This window comes from Sander lucioperca, chromosome 14 (genome assembly GCF_008315115.2).
Source record: "Sander lucioperca isolate FBNREF2018 chromosome 14, SLUC_FBN_1.2, whole genome shotgun sequence".
NCBI classification, from domain to species: Eukaryota; Metazoa; Chordata; class Actinopteri; order Perciformes; family Percidae; genus Sander; species Sander lucioperca.
The window spans coordinates 14,819,110-14,839,106 of record NC_050186.1 but is presented as its reverse complement, the minus strand read 5'-3'; the positions used below and the strand labels follow the sequence as shown (position 1 = coordinate 14,839,106).

Here is a 19,997-nt window from a genome sequence, read left to right as displayed (position 1 = left end):
AGTTTGTAGGTAGGTTACATAACATTGATTTCTCTGTTTTTATATTGTAGACTGTTCTAAGTCACTTTCTCTACCAGTCAAAGCTCATACTTACTTTTTTCATCTACAGTGAACAGCAGCGGCTCAGGTGGAACAATACATAATGGTTAGTAAAATGGACAAATAATCTTTGAACTATTAAATCAGTGATAATATATGAATGAGCAGGTGTGGTATAGATTATGTAACTAGTTTACATTACATCACTATTTGTCTTTATATTATATTTTATTCTAGATTATTTTCTTTCTAAGTCAGAAGGCCGTACTTACTTCGTTCGTCCACAGTGAACAACAGGTCAGGTGGTGGAGTTAGATCAGAGTAAAGTCAGACAAAAATGATTAGTAAGACAAATAATCTCTAAATTACTGAATAATATAAATAATACAAATATTTTATATTGTTACTGTACCTTTTCTGGCAATATTAATTTAGGTATTTTTAACCTCTGGATGAAGATGTTCAGGAGGCATCCTAATCGCGCGCCTAACGTTGGGCAGACTTTAACCAAACTGCCCTTGGGGAGATTTCTTGGTGACTTGGTGCCATGAGGTTTGCTCATATATTTGGATGTGCGGTTTTTGTAGGTGTCCAGTGCATTTCCAGTCAATTGATGATATGTGAATAAAGTGCTTTGTCTTCTCTTTGATAGTGCAGATTTTTTGTAGGGGAATATGGTGTTCATTTGAACACCGACCAAGCTTGCCCTGCCTGACTCAAAAGCAACTTTGTCTTCATCGGCCCTGCCAGACGCAAAGGCTACATGCATGGGGTGTTGACAGCCTTGCCAGACGCAAAGGCTACCCTTGTCTTCATCAGCCCCGCCAGACGCAAAGGCTACATGCATGGGGTGTCGACAGCCCTGCCAGACGCAAGAGCTACCTGAGGCATCGCCGGCCCTGCCAGACACAAAGGCCGGCCCTCAGGATGAAAGAAATAAAGTCGATCGATCCCCCATGCAAAAATGAAGAGATACACAAATATATATACAAAAAATTTACAAAAAAGCCCCAGTGCAAGACGCTACCTGGGGTGTTGACAGCCTTGCCAGACGCAAAGGCTACCCTTGTCTTCATCAGCCCCGCCAGACGCAAAGGCTACCCTTGTCTTCATCAGCCCCGCCAGACGCAAAGGCTACATGCATGGGGTGTCGACAGCCCTGCCAGACGCAAGAGCTACCTGGGGCATCGCCGGCCCTGCAGGACGCAAAGGCTGGCCCTCAGGATGAAATAAATAAAGTCGATCAACCGTGCAAAAATGAAGAGATACACAAATAAATATGTGCAGCCCTGCCAGATGCAAAAGCTACCATGGGAATCATTGGTCCTGCTGTGATGTGGAAGTGATGAAGGGCAGGTATGGACTGGGCGATTGCTCCGATGTTTCAAGGAGGAATGTCAGCCCATCCATTGTAGAGTTAATCCCAGTCGCTGTCATCAGCCCACCTCCGCCTCTTTGCAGCAGTCTCCTCCTCGTCGCTCTCGTCCCTGCGTCTCCTGGAGCAGCCGAGGTGAGACATTGTGAGGGATCCAGGAACTACTGCCTCGTCAGAAGAATCTTCTAGGAAGATTGGCTCGATGTCCTCAGCATTCAGTTCAGGGATGTCAAGTCCAACGACATCTATCTCAGAGTCGTCGTCGTCGTCGTCCTCTTCAGATTGCTCATACCTGTAGCTGGCCAGTAAATTATCAACAGCAGCATCGATACCATCATAAAAATGGTCAGCAGGAGGATTAGCAGGAGGATCAGCAGGAGGATCAGCAGGAGCGAAAGTATGAGGATCAGCAGGAGGAGCATGAGGATAAGCGTAATGAGTATGGCGATAAGTGTAAGGAGCATGGGGATAAGCATAAGGGGGGTGAGGATAAGTGTAAGGAGCATGGGGATAAGCATAAGGGGGGTGAGGATAAGTGTAAGGAGCATGGGGATAAGCATAAGGGGGATGAGAATAAGTGTAAGGAGCATGGGGATAAGCATAAGGGGGATGAGAATAAGCGTGAGGAACAGCATAGGGAACAGGGTAGGGAACACGGTAGGGAACAGGGTAGTAAACAGGAACAGGAACAGCGGAACGTTGTTCTTGCCCCTCCACCCCATTGTACAGTGTCGGGAACTGCTGCTCACCTTCCCCATTACCTACCTGAGGCTCAGCTTCCTGAAGCCTGTCCACATCACCGGCCCCAACAACGCCACTCTCTTCCTCATCGTCCTGGTAATCAGGCAGGATTGGGTCATTGAGGGGGCTCTCAGCAGCAGGGCGTTCAGAGTTCAGAGACGAGAAGGAACCACCTGAGGATTCAAAAATGTATTCAAAAAAGTCACATTCTCCACTTCAAAAACACAGATTTAAACAGGCGGCTTAAATTCCTAATTAATCATTTTTCACCAGATGCATTACAAGCACCGTGTAGAAAAACAACCAACGAACACAGTGCCATAGCCACATCTAAACATAAAATATCAAGTATTGTGCAGTTCTGCTGCTGTTATCTGAAATATTATGACAGGACGAGAGTAATCTGATAATGCATTCAAGCTAGATAAATCTTCACTGTACACTGCTCTCGTGAAATTATCTAAAAGTTTTGCTTTTGGAAGTTGTGACATATTTAACCGCCAAAAGCTAAATAAAGATTTACATCATTCAGACTGGAAACAGTAATGCGGGACTGTCGGTGATATTTCAAATAAGTGCAAATCTATGTCACATAGAGATAGCATTTTCATAATTTGCTCTTAGACTTAGACTATGTGAGACAGCAGCCATGATTCAAAATGATTTCATAGGAAAAGGGCAGTGTGCCCCAGCTGCTCACTTTTCCATGCAGCTGTCAACTTTATTTTGGACCTGGATTCAGAAAACGTTATTATTCTTGCCTAAATTATTTTCCACTCTTTCATAGTTTACATGGGGCCTTGTACTCTCAGACATATGTTGGTAAAAGCTGTACACACTGCACAATATTACACAAAAATACTACATAATGATCTTATAACATCTGTTTCTTCATTTAAAGAACATGTTGACTGGGGTGCTGTGAAGATACTTTGACATTTCAGTCAGGCAACAACAGTCTGCAGCAGCACACAAAATGTGATGAATTGATCCATATCATAGTAATTTGTATCTTCCCTTTGATGAGCACAGTAGCAGCAATGAGGGACTGAAGAGCAAAAGTGATTCAGGTTAAGTATTCAGTCAGATATGACATTCAGTTCTACTGTCTCTATGCAGCAAGGGAAGAATATTTAAATCTCGTTTGCAAAGCAAAATTCCACATAAAGACATTGTTCGCATTCCTGTTTTTGCTTCTGAAAACATATCTTGTTCCTTAATACCACAAAAAAATGTAGATTAGTATAATAGCAGTCAGAACAATAGGCCATAATCCTGTCATGTTGCATCACATTTCCGTTGTATAAAAAAATGGCAAAACAGGTGGCTCTGACTCTATTCAGTGATGTAGAGAGAAGAGATGATGTTCATGACACTGTGGGAACTGCGTTTTTTTCAACAGCATAATATGCAGTTTGCAATAACGTGTGAAAAACACTGAGATGTAGCCAAAACGTTTGATGCGCAAAGATATGCGTGCGCAATTACGCACGCTTAAACGTGGGTACCTTCGTTAATTCACGCGTAATTAACAACAGGGCTTCTCCAAAAAAATAACCCCAGCTAAATATGTGCATCTTCGCAAAAAGATATTTTTTTATATTTAGTCACTCCCCCAATTCATAGGTGGAAAACATATTTCATTTTATTTCTATGGTTCATCATGCAGCGTGGGGGAGACGGTGGCATCTTGAACGCAGGATGCGCACAGTCACTGCATGACAACCCAAACTAATCTCTTCCATTTAACGTTACAAGAAAATACCACATGAACTAGTAAAGTAGGCTATATTTCAATGTTATGATAATACAAACATGTCAAGTAGAAGCCCTGGGAGGTTACTGAACCGCTTTAGTTTTAGGTGCATTAACTGTCAGACACTTTAGTTCACTTAATCTCCTTCATTCAGGCTCATAATAACATTGATCAGCAGTATCTGAGAATTAGGCTACTTCACACACGTGATAACGTGAACTTCAAAGAACCCGACAATATCTCCGGATATATTTTAAGCCGCAACCTCAGGTGTGCTCAGAGGAACGTGCACTGATTTGATTACACCTGCACTTAAGTTCCATCGTTTCCATGGTGCACAAGAAAATGTATTTTTTGGCATTATTCGAAAAATGGCCCAGTTGCCATCTTGTTTTTTCGGTTGTTTTTTTTTACATTTTCGACGAAAAATTTGATGCTATCAAACAAAAATAACAGTGTTTCCAAACCACTAGCTAGCTACACCATTGTTAACATATTTCACGCATGTCCCACCACACTCAGTACATTCTTACCATATAATTGTTATTTTATACCGAGAAAGTGTCACCAAAAACTGTGTTTTCCTAACAGGCCATCTAAAAATATAATAATTCTTTATTTTATATTTAACAAATTAACATAATTAAATGCCAATTGTGTTCTAAATAGATAGATAGATAGATTGATCCCCAAAAAATGGGAAATAACATTGTTGCAGCAGCAAAATTTCAGACACACAGCACACGTACAGAGTAAACATTAAATAATGGGAAAAAATATACATGAAATAATAATAGAATAATACACTAGCAATATTTCAAAATATATACAATACATGTCTCTTTTAAGGATTTAATGAACATAATAATATAATAAATACATTTGGCATGACATTAAAAGATGTCTCACCTGCAAAGTGAGTGGTCCGTGTGGTCAGCAGGTCCTCCCCCGCAGGGGGTCCGCTAGAAGCCATTTTAGCAGTAAATTACAGTAGGTTTTGCTGTAGTTTTACTGCTATATGTTTTTCTTCAGGTATCAGGTATCAGTTTGTTTTTCAGAAGTTGTTTTCCAGGTGATCAGGTCTCCAAGATTTCAACTGTCCAGTTTTTTGCAGGTCAACTTGTGTCAAGTCCAAATGCAAATGAGAAATTAAAAAAGGCCTGCAGCTATTACCTTGGTCACCACGTCAACATTCTGTTGCTATGACTTTTACTGACGCACGTGCGTGCAAGCGTGCGTGTGAGCGAGTGAGAGAGATTCCATACAGTAAATTGATAATATATGTAAATTGTTTGGGCTTTTGTGTGTGTACTTTAGGTGTTTCCATAAATAATTTATGTGTATGATAATGAACACACCAGCTTGACCCAGAGCTCACTTACCAGGTTAAACTAAGAATGAATCTGTCAGCATCAAGATTACTATAGTTAAGGTAAACTAAACTACAACAGGTGTGAAAACAACATTTTGATTAACTGAAATAAAAATAACTACATCCTTCCAGCAAGTTTCATGAAAATTGGGCCAGTAGGTTAAACCAACTGAACTGAAAACATAACCTCCTTGGCAGGGGTAATAATAACAAAGCCCCAATTTATACATCATATCGTTTTCCGTTTTTTATTTGCCGCTGGAATGATACAGAGGAGCCCAGAGTTCCCCCAAAGCTCCAAGTTCACTGTGTGGCACAAAGATGCCTTGACACAATACATGGAAATCACAGTTTGGGATATACAGTACATAGGCCTATACAAATAATATAGGTCTTTAAACCATCAATTATGATTCTTTGGAGATGCATACATGTCTGTATTTAATCAATTAGTCATCTTGATTTGACAGTCAAATGTATCTTACCCATATCTGCCATTGTGCCACGTAGCCTCTGTTTCCTGAAAGGCGTTTCTCTTCCCAAACACTATACCCACTTCATTTCCACGTTGATTCGTCAGAAATACGTCAGACAGCCTATTTCAACGTGTAAAATGTAATTATTTATAAATGGGTGGCGAAATGTAACTAATATATTATATACCTATATTTAGGCTACTCAAGTAATTGTAATAACAATTCGTACTGAAGTACTATACTGTACTAATTTGAGGAAGGCCTACTTGTACTTTACTTGAGAACTGCCATTTCATGCTACTTTATACTTCTATATCTATTGTACATTTTACTCCAGGTCAATCATTTGATGACTTTAGTTTTTACAAATAAAGATTTGTTTGCATACGAAACATAAGTGCTTATAAAATATGATGCTTTGTTAAAAATGCAACTACCCAACAGTTTATACAAGTAGAGCTGAAGCGATTGGTCGATCGTTGAGTTGACAGAAAATGGCAACTATTTTGACCATCATTTAAGTAATTTTTCATAGACAAAATTAGCTCCATCTCAACCAACTACAACAGCAAAATCCTGCCTTTGAGTAATAATAATGTAATATTATATATAATAGTCTAACAGTCACAGGGGGCTTTTTTGCATTGAGTACGTTTTCCTGATTATTTACATGCATAACATTTTCAATGGAGGACTTGTAACCGAGTATTTTTTACAGTGTGGTGTTTATACTTATAAGTAAACGGTCTGAATTATACAATCTATGGTCTGAATACTTTCTCCATCACTGTAAATGTGAGGATCTTTCTGTTGCTTCGGGCCATGTGTAGTAATATACCATCCAATACAATAGGGGGCGGTAGTGCATCTTAAAGTTTATTGACAACCACAGTTAGAAAATATTAATAAGAGGAAGCCAGTGAAACCTCTCGCTTCGCCCAGTTGTGCATATCGCCGAGCGGGGTGACTGAGAAATACATTTTATAAATATTTAGATACTACACTTTAAAGATAGGTAACGCCTTTATCAGTTTGCGCAATGAGCGGGATACCAGGGACTGCCGTCGTCCAGGTCACCAACCTGTCCTCGGCTGTGAGCAGCGAGCAGATGCGCACTCTGTTCGGTTTCCTGGGAGACATCGAGGAGCTGCGGCTATACCCGCCCGAGTAAGAGCAACCTTCCCCGGGATGGCTAGATAGGCAACACCGCGGTTCTGCGGCCTTTCTGCGGTCCACATAAACATACAAATTAAGAATTCACGGTTGTAATAAATAACTAACCCGCCTTTTTCTGTTTGTGTTTTCTTTCACAGCAATGCCCCTCTGTCTTTCTCCTCCAAAGTGTGCTATATAAAGTACCGAGACCCCTCCAGTGTTGGTGTGGCCCAACATCTCACCAATACAGTTTTTATTGACAGAGCTTTGATAGTAGTGCCATGTGCGGAAGGTGAGTGCAGCCCGTTTCGTTCAAAGGAATGAAAATAAAGTGTCTGAGTTGTCTCAGTGGACTTGCTATGGCCTCCTCCCCTTGAATCCAACCGTTTGGTGTTTTGGTTGAATTCTGGTTTCTTTCTATTCACATGGAAAATTGGCAGGTTGTGCCATTGGGTAGTTCAACTTTTGTCATAAGTATTTGACACAGGTGATTGGTTGTATCACCTTAATAAAAGCTAGCTAGATCATTTCTTATTAGCGCACAGCCAAGGTTTCTGTTTGCTGTCACAAGGTGGTTTCTACAGATAACATTAGACCTATGTTGAATGTTTTTGAAGCTGCAAGACTTGCAGACTGCATTATTTACCTCACTGTAAACACTGGATTCTGTGGAATCTTGTAGCGTGTTTTTTTTGTTTTGTTTTTTAAATAAACTGACATTAATGTTACTTGTTTCATGGAAATGACAAACTAAGTTCATGGCATCACAGCTAACTCAATCCCTTTTCTCTCTTTCATTTTTGGTGCTCCTTTTTTTTTTAAAATTCCCCTTCCCTTTGGTGCAACTGTTGTTCCCTTGTGTACAGTCAAAACAATGATATCACCTCTAACTTGATGCTTTTTGTCCACGTGACTTGGTGCTGGATGGCTACTGAGTTTATTAATTTGGTTTTGTATGTTTTTTCTGTGTGATTATGTGTGCATATCAGATGACTAGACTGGCCCAGCTGTTACACTACACTAGCCTGAGTCAGGCATTGTTTTCCAAGCCACTATCCCCGATCGGGCCAACGCAGCCTTCAAGGGGGAATGTGACCAGGAGAATAGCCTGCTGAACCTTCCAAGATGGACACCTTGTCTCTTTTTTTTTAATTTATTTTTTCTTTTGGTTTGTTTCCTTTCATACTTTCCCATGTTGTCTACTGTCTCTATCTAGAAACTACAGTATTGCTTATCTCTAGCTTTGTGTTTATATTTGTTATTTTTGGTTTGTTGTTTTGATTATTGTCCAACCCCCCACCCCCCTCTCTCTTTCTGCTACAGCTGCAGCTTGTGTGTGATTGAATTCTGTCCAGGTTGCTACGGCATACCGGTGGGATGTGTATCACACATGGGATGCTAAGAGGATCACTAACACTTTACTCTCTTGTCACCTACTCCTGTTGTCATAGTGAGGGGCTAGACATTATAAAAGTGAGATCCAGTAGAATGTTTTAAATTCTATTTGCGCTTTTCACCTGTGCTGAAATCTGTAGTAAAAGGTTTTTTTTTCCTCACATTACAGCTCTGGTATGGATGTTTAGTATTTAATAACAACAGTCACTCTCCATTCAACATCATTTTCTCTTTTAACTTAGAAATGCATGACACATGCATTAATACTTTGCGCCGTTATTTTATATATGTTCTACAATAACTTTTCAAATGGTAATTCATGCTCAGTGCCTCCAGCTGTAATGAACTGAATTTGTAGTTATTTTGTTTCTTATTCGTCTTAACGTAGCTCTCTTCTCCAGCTATAAAAAGCAGCAGACTTTAATGGAATGAGCAAACTTCCTAATTGGTTGAATTTATAGCAAAGGCTTGGATAACATTTCCTACAGTTCTTAAAATTGTTGTTCTTTTCTGTATCTGATGTCCTGTGTGCTATTAGTGATGCAGCCATTGGGGTTATCTTGTGTTGCACACCTTTCCAACACTGCGAAAACGATCGCCCCACGGAAAAGCGCCCATGCTTGATATCGTATGGTTCATGACCAATATGTTTCCAGTACAGGTGACCCATGCATCAAAGTGTTGACTCATTCTCTGCATTGTATTTTTTTTTTTTTTTTGATCTATGAAAAGAGACCAAGGACAAATCAGTGTTCTTTTGTTTTTGAAAAAAAGTTAAGCTTTTTATTGAAAATAATAATTCAGATTGACTGAGAATAATAATTTAACAAAAGCAGTAGACAGTAGAACACTTGTAGGTTGTATAGGGAAGTGTATGCTCTCTTTCTCTCTAGAATACAGTGGGCTAATTGTGCAGACATAGAGGAGACAGTGAGAAGAGTCCCTCTATTGCCTTCACTTATATCTGCTTCTGTCCTGCAGGGAAAATCCCAGAAGAGGCCAAAGCTTTGTCACTTTTGGCACCTGCCACCCCAGTACCCAGTCTGATTCCTGGAGGGGGACTGCTACCAATTCCTACTCCAGCGCCGCTTCAGAATGTGAGTCAGCATGTTGTGGCCCTCTTGTCGTCTCGTCTGTTTGCCTGTTATGTAATTAGAGATGCACCGATTACAATTTTCTAGGCCGATTCCGATTTCAGATTTTTCATTGAGCTTGACCTGCCGATACCGATTTTAGCTGATTCCGATTTCATTTTTTCTAACCACTTTACAGCACACACAAATATTTATTTTCTATCTTTTCTTTAATAGAACATTTTTTGAACAGATAATCGATCGCTTTAAAATAGAACTATATAAATTTCTCCTGGTGTGGGAAATTCACAAACATCTAAAGTGCAATGTTATGAAAGAACCATTTCCTTCTTTTCACATCCAATATCCAACTTAAACAATGTGATATATTTAGCAAACTAAACTTCTGTATGAAAACAGGGGAAACAGGTAACGGCAATACAATAATATAGAAATAACAAATATAAATAAAATACATTTAAAATACCCTTGCAGTATAAAGATATTTCTCAAAAGGCCGTCTATAAGCAGTGATTGTTAGAGTGCATGTCAGAGAATAGCGCGGACACAAGCTTCACACCGCGAGTGGGCACGCGCGCCACCCGGCGGAAAAGAGAGAGAAAAGAAAAAGAGTGTCGGAGGATAACTAGCCAGTGGAGATCGTGTGTGTGTGGCCTTGAGAACTGTAAGTCGTATAACTTGATTGTTGAACGCCCTTGCTCACGTTTGTATTTTATGTGCATTATTTACATGCTACAGTAGTTACACTGCATTAAGATAATGCAATTAATAGTGGGTTTATTGTTATTATTTGCTAGCCTATATATAATTCCTATGCATTGTGTATGGTAGCCTTTACAATGTTATTTATTTACAGCATTTGACCGGCACAAAATCGGCATATGTCAGACTGACCAGCCAGTCGCCGGTCATGGCCGATCACGTGAAAAACGGCCGGTCACCAGCCGGTCAATCGGTGCATCTCTATATGTAATAGAGCTTAGACCGGGCCCAAAAAATCAAGCCCGACCCTACCCGAGCCTGTGCACGTTGCTTCCGAGCCCAGCCCGACACATTAACTGTAATTATGAGCCCAAGCCCGATTTAAACCCGACAATTTTTTAATACGTTAATTGACGTGGAACGCGATGTAGCACAGTTTACCTCACACTCTAGTCAGTGCAGGACATACACCCAAAGCTACGGGAGAAGCTGGAGAGGCATAGCTTGCTCCCCACTGAATAAGGCTAATAAAGATCTCTTTTTTTGTTTTCCACACCTCAGTGTAGGCGGGATTCTCAGCTGATCGCGTTAGCCGACACACTTGCTGGATCCTTTTATCGACAACAATGTCTGCACTTTGCAATTGTACAGCGTAGTGAATGGCGTAGTTTTGCAGCCTGCCATTTTATTTCAAATCTGTGTCGAGGGAATAAAAAAATTGCGGTTGCTATTGACAGTAGCTTTTTAAATTTTTTTAAAATGGCAGGTTTGTGCAGGATGTCCCTTGTCACACTAGTAGATGGTTCTCTCTGACCAATAAGTGGTCTGCAGTGTTTTAAGTCCTTTTTAGTATCTGCTCAGCACACAAAAGAAAGGACCGGGTACTATCCACAGCTTTTCTTAATAAAAGAGTTAGCTGTGTAGAGCCGTGCTGTGCTATTCAGTGGAAATGCGGCATTAGTAAAACTGTGTGTGTATATGTGTGTTTTACACCTGCAGCTGAACCTTCCCGTAGTGAATCGGCTGTCGGCTGCTCTGGACCCCACAGCATCATTGCTCTCCCAGCCCCCCCTCATGGGAAATGTGGATCCCTCAAAAGTCGATGAGATCAGGAGGACCGTTTATGTTGGCAACTTGAACTCACAGGTAACATAATGTCAAATCTGTGTTTACACTTAATATAGTGAGTATTTACAGCAGCAGGGTGGTGTATGTGCCTGTTGCGCATGTTAGTGTGGCTCATTTGTGTGTTTTTATTTAGTTTTCGGACAACAGAGGTATAAGATATATTACCCTGTGGGAAGTACACAGGCGATATTTGTTCATGGATTCATTATTTTCAATTTGTTAATAAGAAACAATAGGAAAAATACAGAATATCACCGGACTTATCTTTTTTGCCAGCAGTCATTTCCCTCATTCATATTGTATTGTAAGATGCCTTATTTTTGTCTTATTTTTTAGCCGTCCATAAGTATTCGTGACAGATCTGAACAAATTATAGTTTCAACTAATAATGGTCAGAGGAAATTGTTTGTTCATAAGCTCTTTGTGACCACTAGAAAACAGAAATAAAGCCTTCAGGCGCAATTTCATTTTTGTTGTTGGACCATGTAACGCTGATGATGTAGGATACCCAATCACTAAAATAGGTCGATTGAATAAGTTAACTCTCAACCCGACTGATTTAGGCCCAAGAGAATTAAGATAAATTCCAACTCGAACGTGTTGTAATTTATCGGAAAGCCTCAATGTAGTTCAGGCAGAGTCTCAAAGCTTTACATTCTGTAGCTGCAAGTTTGTTGTCATTCAGTCCAGTTTATCTTTCTTTCTACAGACCACCACTGCAGACCAACTGTTGGAGTTCTTCAAGCAGGTGGGAGATGTGAAGTTTGTGCGAATGGCTGGAGATGAGACTCAGCCGACACGCTTCGCCTTCGTAGAGTTTGTTGAGCAGGATTCCGTCGTCAGAGCCCTGACCTTCAACGGAATCATGTTCGGAGACCGACCCCTGAAGTATGTATTATTATTTTTTAAAAGACCATTCTACAGAGCAGTACGATGAAGTCCACGGACAGACATTATAACTCAAGAAATGTGTAATTTATTTACTCCGACTATAGTTCTCAAAGAAACAGTCATGTGCTCAAAATGACACTAATCACGACAAAGAACAAAATACCTGTGATTTGTCAGTTGATAATTTATTTCTGTCTTTCAGGGTTAATCATTCCAATAACGCCATAGTAAAACCCCCAGAGATGACGCCGCAGGCTGCTGCTAAGGAGCTAGAAAGTGTGATGAAGAGGGTGAGAGAAGCCCAGAATACCATTGCTGCTGCCATAGAACCAGGTACAACATTTAGATTTTCTGCATGTATCAAGTTTTAGATTAATGGAGTTGTTCTGATGCTGAGGCTGCCTCTCTTCCTCTAGCGGACATAAAGAAGCTTTCTTCCAGTCGGTCTATAAGGTCACGCCGGTCACGATCGCGCTCACGCTCCCGCTCACACTCGAGAACGCACAGGAAAAGGTCCCGTTCGAAACACAGGTGCCCAACTAATACTCTGAGCTTTGAGATTTCACTTGACAATGTTGTGATCATATGATTGTGATTTCCAGTCAGTGACGGTTTCTTTTCTCCATCCTGTTGAAGCAGACCGGTGCCAAAGTTGTGTCCGAGGAATGACTCCCACAATTCCCGAAGCAGCCACAAGAGGCGTTCTCGCTCCAGAGACAAGAGACGCAGTCGTAGTCGCTCTAGGTATGTTGGAAACAAACGAAATATAAGCAGTGTTGGGCAGAAACACATTACTTAGTAATATATTACTGTAATATTATTACTTTCCACAGTAACGAGTAGTGTAGGGGGTTAGTAACGCTGCAGTATTGCATTACCCGAATGTGATTTGTTTTTTGTCCAAGTAGGCTTTCCTATACGATGACGTAACGTGTAGGCTCGTCGTAATTTAGCGCGCAGCAGGCCAAAGGGCAGGTCACGCCGGCTACTAGCTTAAAAGCTAAACGAAGGATGGAAGATGATGGAGAGAGGAATGCTTTCAACAGCTGGAAGTATTGTCATTTATACAGTATAAAGGCTTTGATCCGAGTGGGAACATCGATGACATTTAGCATGTGACTGTTAGCGGAGCAGAGCAGCGTTCCTCCCCTTTCTCGCTGTGTGAATGCAGGCAGAGCGAGTTACTGTAGTTATGGGAATCTGCGTCGCCAGGTAAAAACTCGACAAAAAAAACGTAATAGGCCTATGTAAATGTGCGATAGTCTTTGTAACACACAGTAACAGCCTGAATGCAGAATGTTTGGTGGTAATGGCGCAGTGGATATGACACATGCCTTTGGAGTGGGAGATTTGGGTTCAATTCCCACTGCGATACATCAACCAACATGTCCCTGAGCAAGACACTTAACCCCTGGTTGCTCCAGAGGCGTGCGACCTCTGACATATATAGCAATTGTAAGTCGCTTTGGATAAAAGCGTCAGCTAAATGACATGTAATCTAATGTAATGTTGCAGTTCTGCAGTTTGGCTGATTGTTGACTCCTGCTGTAAGGTGAATTATTGTTCCAAGAAAGTAGAATGAGGAGCTGGCAGGTTGTGCGTTTGTTTATTTTGTGTATTGGGGCCGCGAAAGTAATATAGTAACGTAACTAATTACTTTTGATACTAAGTAATAAGCAACGTAACGTCATTACGTTTTTAAGGAGTAATTAGTAAAGAGTAACATATTACACTTGCCCAACACTGCATATAAGGCATTGATGTCCAAATCATCTATTTTACAACCAAATGGTGTTCAGACGTCTAGCTGGGTGTGCAACACCATCTGCTGCTGTAGTTGAATAATTGAAGATATTACAGTCCTGCAATAATTCAGTTAATCACATAATGTATTATCAAGAAAACTAAATCTTATCCACTCTGGTGTTATCCCTGTCCTGAGCAGTAGGGTTCACCAGGTACTTAATGAGTCTAGTAGGTGCCTGGATTTGGCTCCTGTTGTGCTGCATCTGGCACCATGGGGGGAAAAATGTATCTTATGATCTTAAAAACCTTTTAATACAATAAGGTGTACATTTATGGATTTGTATCACTTTTCTGACCCATCTATGTTTTTGTGTCCTTAATGCATGTACTCTCTACTTTTTTCCCCGTAAGTAGCTCATATTGTCTCCACAAAAGGTAGTTAATCCAGTTAATGTGGTGTTATCAGGGCTCACAGGAGGAAGAGTAGGGATCGGTCCTGGAGCCCACGGAGGAAAGTCAGATCACCCTCACCAAAAAGGTAAGTCCATCAATTCTTGTCCATCAAATCTTATCCTCCTAAACTGTTTTGTTCGTCCCATGTCTTTCCTATGTTTTCTGAGTGGATTTACAACCATGTGTGGACAATACATATCAGTGATTTTGTAGTCTCGCTTTGCCAGACCATCCACACAGTGTAGCGCAGGAGGCTCTGGCTACTCCACACAGCATTCCGGGATGGGAGAAAAACGTGCTCTGGTTTATTGGCATTTCTTTAAACCACTTGTTTGCGTTGGTTTCTTTTAGAGGTAAGAAAGACAAGAGGAGGGAGCGCAGCAGGGAAAGAAAGGGCCGCTCTACATCCAGGAAGAGGAGCCGCAAGGACGAGGACAGGCTAAAGAGCAGGGCCAAGCCAATGAAGGTAATAATGAAGCTTACACTTTCAAACACCTCACTGAACTAACACTCCCCTGTTTAGATACTCGCTGTTACCAAAATCTGCTAAACAATTCCTCCTGGTCGAGCAGGCAAATAAAGCTGTTGTACTACTGATAATTTAATGAGCCAAGCTTTGTCGCACTAAAAGACTGCTCAGGTGTGAGGGGAAGAATTAGCGGTCTGTTCCACTGCATGTCTGCAAATCTCTGCTTTCCTGTCCTGTGAAGTTGTTTCTTTCATGAAAGTTTTTTCACCCTCGAACTCGAGTATCAAACCACATGAACACTGACCTACTTTTTAAAGTTTACTGTAAAGATCACACAAAGGTGCTAGCCGTGAGATAAAAGGTGACACATTTTAGACTTATCACACTCCATCTTTCCTGTTGATAACAATCAGAAAACGAAAGGCAGCTGAGTAAGTTGTTCTCCTCAGAAACCACTGAAAACCAGCAACATTTTACCATTATAAACAGAGTCTTTAATGGGAACAGATTGATGGAAATTGAGGGCAGCATATGTACAACCTCATTTGCAGTTCACTGTGATGTCTGCAGCCAGGCGGGGTTTTTTTTTATTTTTTATTTCCTCACTTGTGTGGAAATGTGAATTTCGTATCACAGGCGATGAAGAGAGACATCAAAATGTGAGTCCTACAGGTAAAAACATGTTTAGCTTGGGGCTGCTGCTCTGCAGGTGTGCTGGACTTAAACTTAACTGGGAATAATAGACTTCACGTACTGAAGAAGAAACATACAGTAGTTATAATTATAGTTGCCCTGCACGATGGTCGGAGCCGAGCATTTTAAACACGCAGGGAAGGTAAAGATAAGAAAAAGCAGGAACCGTGTGCACATGACAAATTTGAAAATACGGAAGTCGAGTTGAACACAAAATATGAATAGGCACTGTCATTGTGTTTGTGTAGAGTATGGTCCTAGTTTTTTAGTTAGAGTTCAATTCCAGTTCAAATTTTATTTTATTCATGTTTTTATTATTTCTTATCTACACCAGAGTGTCCTTGTGTTGCTGGTTTTGTGATTCTTGTGATTCTTCGTGCGTGTTTTGGCTGCTGTTACAGTGCAATTTCCATTTGGGATTGATTAAGTATCTATCCGTCTTTGTCCCAGGTCTATTACTAATAAATGAATTAAAATATCTTAAGCAAGAAGCTTAAAGGTAGTCCTGAAGATGGGGAAAGAATTAGACCATGTCCACCTGTCCTCACAAAATACCAGTTAGACAGACTAGACAGATACGAGACAACTGGATCCCCTGTTAATATACGGACTCCAATGAAACATCTCCCATATCATCGTTAGTACCTGAGCCTTATCTTCATTTGAATTTCAGGTGCAAAGGGACTATGACAGAGAAGAAAAGGACGACTATGTAAGTGACAGAGAAGACTCCGTCACACTCAGCGAGGACAGGATGTCATCACCCTGCACCCAGCATAACGGCAGCTACAAGACTCACAATGAGTATGCGTCAATGGGCGCAGAACGCACCAAGTGACTTTTACGTCACTATGAAAAAAAACTAATCCCGCTGCATCAAATGATCTCAGCGCCCATCACGTGCGTATACACTCATCAACACCAGATAACCACTCACAACAGCGCGTTTTTCCTCGCCATCACCTGATTTCTACAGCACATTCTTGGCAACACATGGATCCTGTCATTCAGCTAATTTTCCCACTCAAAGGGCAAGTGAGCACTCGGTACAACAGAGATAGCCCCACCTTTCCTGTTACCAAGGAAGCCGAAGATTTTGGGACTTGCAGAAGGTGCACGATATAATGGAAAATAACAGAACACTAAATACTACAGGCTCAGAAAATCCCATAAAGTTGAGTCGACACCTCATCAATAACTTCCTAAACACAAGGCTGTCATATTGTCATATCACAATAAGATATTGTGTCCACCTCCTGTATGTGTTAATTACATAAATAACTTTTATTCTTTCTGTATAGACCTTTTCAACAGCCTGGCCCCTTTAGGTTAACTTCCTGTCAGTTGATTTATTCACATAGACTGCAACCCGGAAATCAACTTGGGGCCATTTAGAATGTTTATGTTTACAACTTTGAAATGGTCTATAGATGCTAAAGCTGTCACGTGCATGCCTGAAGCAGCTGCAGAGCTTTTAAATAACTCCTTGTAGTCCGTCACATGAAAGACCAGCCTCAGAGGAGACCGTTTCAGGCAGAGATCCCACAAGAAGAGCAGAGTTAATACTTATTCAACAATTTGAAGCCAGATTTCAATTATGGATTGGTCCCTTGTTACATGGATATTGCCTGATGAAAAGCACCACATTTTGCTCTCCATTTCTCCTGTGACATCTTGACCACACACTTAAATAGGCTTTTGATGCATCTAAGATTATCAATATTTGTCATACTGTAGTATGTATGCCATTTCCTTAAAGAAATGCAGCAACAATCTGCGTTAACAGTTTTGGAACTGCTTGAGATTGGAAAGTTTTTCAGTGGTAGAGAGTTTTTAAAATCTTTTCCTTTATGGCTGGTGTGTGAGACTCAGTTGAAAAGTGGGGCTCTCAAATTAATCAGTAACACACACTATGGTCGCATCGCCAGACCTATCTCCGCAGCGCTGGAGTGAGGTCTGGCTACCCCGCTTATCTATTCTGGGATGGGGGATAAAAACATTCTGGCTTGTTTGTATTTTAAAATAATTACAACAGCATGCAGCAACAGTGCCCTTGCAAAATTAATACCTGAGGGGAGGTACGAGCTGGATGATAAGCTTTATCTCAGCACTATACCTCCGGTGAGCCAGACTAGTAATACACAAAGAGGTTAGCTGCAGAAAAGTGAGGCAATTTAATCTGCTCTATCTGTGCAGTGTGCACAGATGCAGGCACTCAAAGGCAAAAAAAAAAGGCTTTGACTGTCAGATAATCTAGATTGCAACACATTTTTAAACTTGGCACACTTCTTCTTCAGACAGCATTTAATACAAAGTATTACAGTTTTAACACAATCACTGCATTAAATCCTTATTATTCTGTAATGTCCAACCACAACTGTCTTGAAGCCCCCAGTTGAATCATCAGTTTCTCATATGACTTTTCATTTATCATATAGCCAGGCTTTGCAGGTTTGCATCAGTTGCATTTGCAAAACAAACAAAAATATGATTATAGTATAATCCAGGCCATTGTCATGTTAGGTTCTGTATTTAGATTTGCTGATCACTAACACACCAAAAAACAGAACCAACAAGGTCCGCACCAACTAAACCAGATACTTTTATTGGGCCACCTGAAATGTTAAAAAAAAAATTGTGACATATGTCATTATTGACAAAGATTTGTGACATATGTCGTTATCGACACCTTGTGAGGTGATATATAAGCTTGCCTCTCTGACTGCGGTCTCATGGGGTGTAACTGTTTTTCCTCTTTATTCTGCTGCTCTGGCCTTGGTGTGGCCGTGACAGCAACATCCCATATTCTCTTTGCTTGTTTACTGAGTGAGACAAATATTGAATACATGTTTCTTCTAGGTGTAAGAACATGAGTGCTAGAATAAAAAAAAAAAAAAAAGCTCATTTGCCCTTTGTGTGGTGTTAAAGGGACATTTAACCAGGTCTTTGAAGAGTCCTTTATTCCCCGTTCGGCACCATTTTTTCTCCGTTATGGGAACTGGGACGACCTGCAAAATGTACGCTGTTGATTTTAAGACTTGAAGTGCTGTAATTATGTGAATGCACAGTGGTATTTTACGGTTTCTGTGTTGCTAATATATTGTTTTTAAAAGATGCATTGCTCATTTGGTCAACATTAATACATTGCTTTTGTTTTTTTGTTGTATGGGTGTACATGTTCTTGTATTTTTATATTTCTGATTAGTCGCAACAATGTATCATGTTCCTTTTCCGGCTACTGTTGTAATGCTGTGAGATAAAAAATTAACTGTTTTTATAAATACAAAACAAGCCTATACTGTAAAAAACAATTATGCTGGTGTGGAAAATGTCTGTCGGCTCATATTGCTCAAGAAAGTAAGATGCAAACAATGTGCTGCCCACAGTGGCAGTCTACATATCTCACACGTCAACTAACTGCTTGCAAGCACAGAAGGGTAAAAAAAAAAGTGCCTAGACTAAGATTGTACAGAGTATTCTAATAAAATATGGAGACTTATTGACAGATGCAACCCAAATTTATTGTTTAGGATGTTAAATAGCTAAAACTAATGAAATGTTCTCTTTAAGTATTGTCAGCTGCCTTTAGTAATTAATAGTGGGTTAAACATTCATGGGACTTTTGTTGTTTATTATTATTAGTACATCATTTGTTTTTCTGTAATTTTTAGTGTTGCAGTTTCAGTTTGCTGTATTGTGATTGTGTCAAATATGTGTCTGCAAACTAGCCCCAGTTTGAGATCAGTATTTTTTTTTAAGTTTCTAGGAAAGCTTGTTATATGTTACTATTAAGGAGAGTAAATTTAAGGAGACTTAAATTCCACTTCTATGGCTTTTACAAACCTAATTTAAAAGTTTTTTTTTTTTTTTTTTATGTACACAATGCTTCAGTTTGAAGTGGTGAACTCGTGATAAAGTTTAGTACAAAAGCATTTCCAACCCAACTGACAGTATATAAAGAATTGTATTTTTTATATCCATGTATCCACTATGTACGGTAAATACTGTAGAAATGATTCATAGTTTGCTCCTGGGGGGGGTTGGGCACTCAATATCTGTGTTAGGGACTGGATGTAAAGGTTTGGTAACACTGGTTTTGAAGAGCTTGGGTGTATATATGTACGTTGTCCTTAGTTGGAAGATACATCTGATCTGTTTCCATAAACCACTCAATAAAGACACTTTTCATTTATTTATTTTGCTAGAGTGCTTTTGTTGTGTGATTGCAGATCAGTCAACCTTTGCTTTCCTGCTTTCAGTGGTTTGGGTCTTAATGCTGCAACTTGCCCCAGATGTGTTTCACTGTGGACTTCAGGGAGCCATAATCTGGGTCAAGGACACTTGTATCTACATGCCATCCATACTTCTTTTCTTTTTTTGCCATGCTAGCAGTGTGGCTCTAGGGATAGCAATGTTGGTCCACCACTTCAACAACTATTGGATGGATTGCCATGAAATGGAAGAAATTGTTATCACAATAATTACAATTATGAAATTGTGAATGGATATTCA

At 40.2% G+C, this 19,997-nt stretch overlaps 1 protein-coding gene across 4 annotated transcripts; it reads left to right on the top strand.

The window, feature by feature from the left end:
- Positions 1-6,659: 6,659 nt before the first annotated feature.
- Positions 6,660-19,677, top strand: srek1 (splicing regulatory glutamine/lysine-rich protein 1). Of its 4 annotated transcripts, XM_035991449.1 has the most exons (14): positions 6,804-6,926; positions 7,073-7,206; positions 7,904-8,082; positions 8,238-8,387; positions 8,848-8,970; positions 9,291-9,406; positions 11,105-11,251; positions 11,943-12,121; positions 12,327-12,457; positions 12,541-12,655; positions 12,761-12,868; positions 14,337-14,408; positions 14,675-14,789; positions 16,159-19,677. In XM_035991449.1, the coding sequence occupies exons 5-14, from the start codon at positions 8,940-8,942 to the stop codon at positions 16,321-16,323; spliced, it is 1,179 nt and encodes a 392-aa protein (XP_035847342.1). In that variant the 5' UTR covers positions 6,804-6,926; positions 7,073-7,206; positions 7,904-8,082; positions 8,238-8,387; positions 8,848-8,939; the 3' UTR covers positions 16,324-19,677. The 4 variants fall into 4 exon arrangements, with proteins under 4 accessions (XP_031173463.1, XP_031173462.1, XP_035847342.1 ...); XM_031317604.2 differs by having other exon boundaries at positions 7,904-8,970; XM_031317603.2 differs by lacking the exons at positions 7,904-8,082; positions 8,238-8,387; positions 8,848-8,970 and having other exon boundaries at positions 6,660-6,926; positions 12,764-12,868.
- Positions 19,678-19,997: the final 320 nt, after the last annotated feature.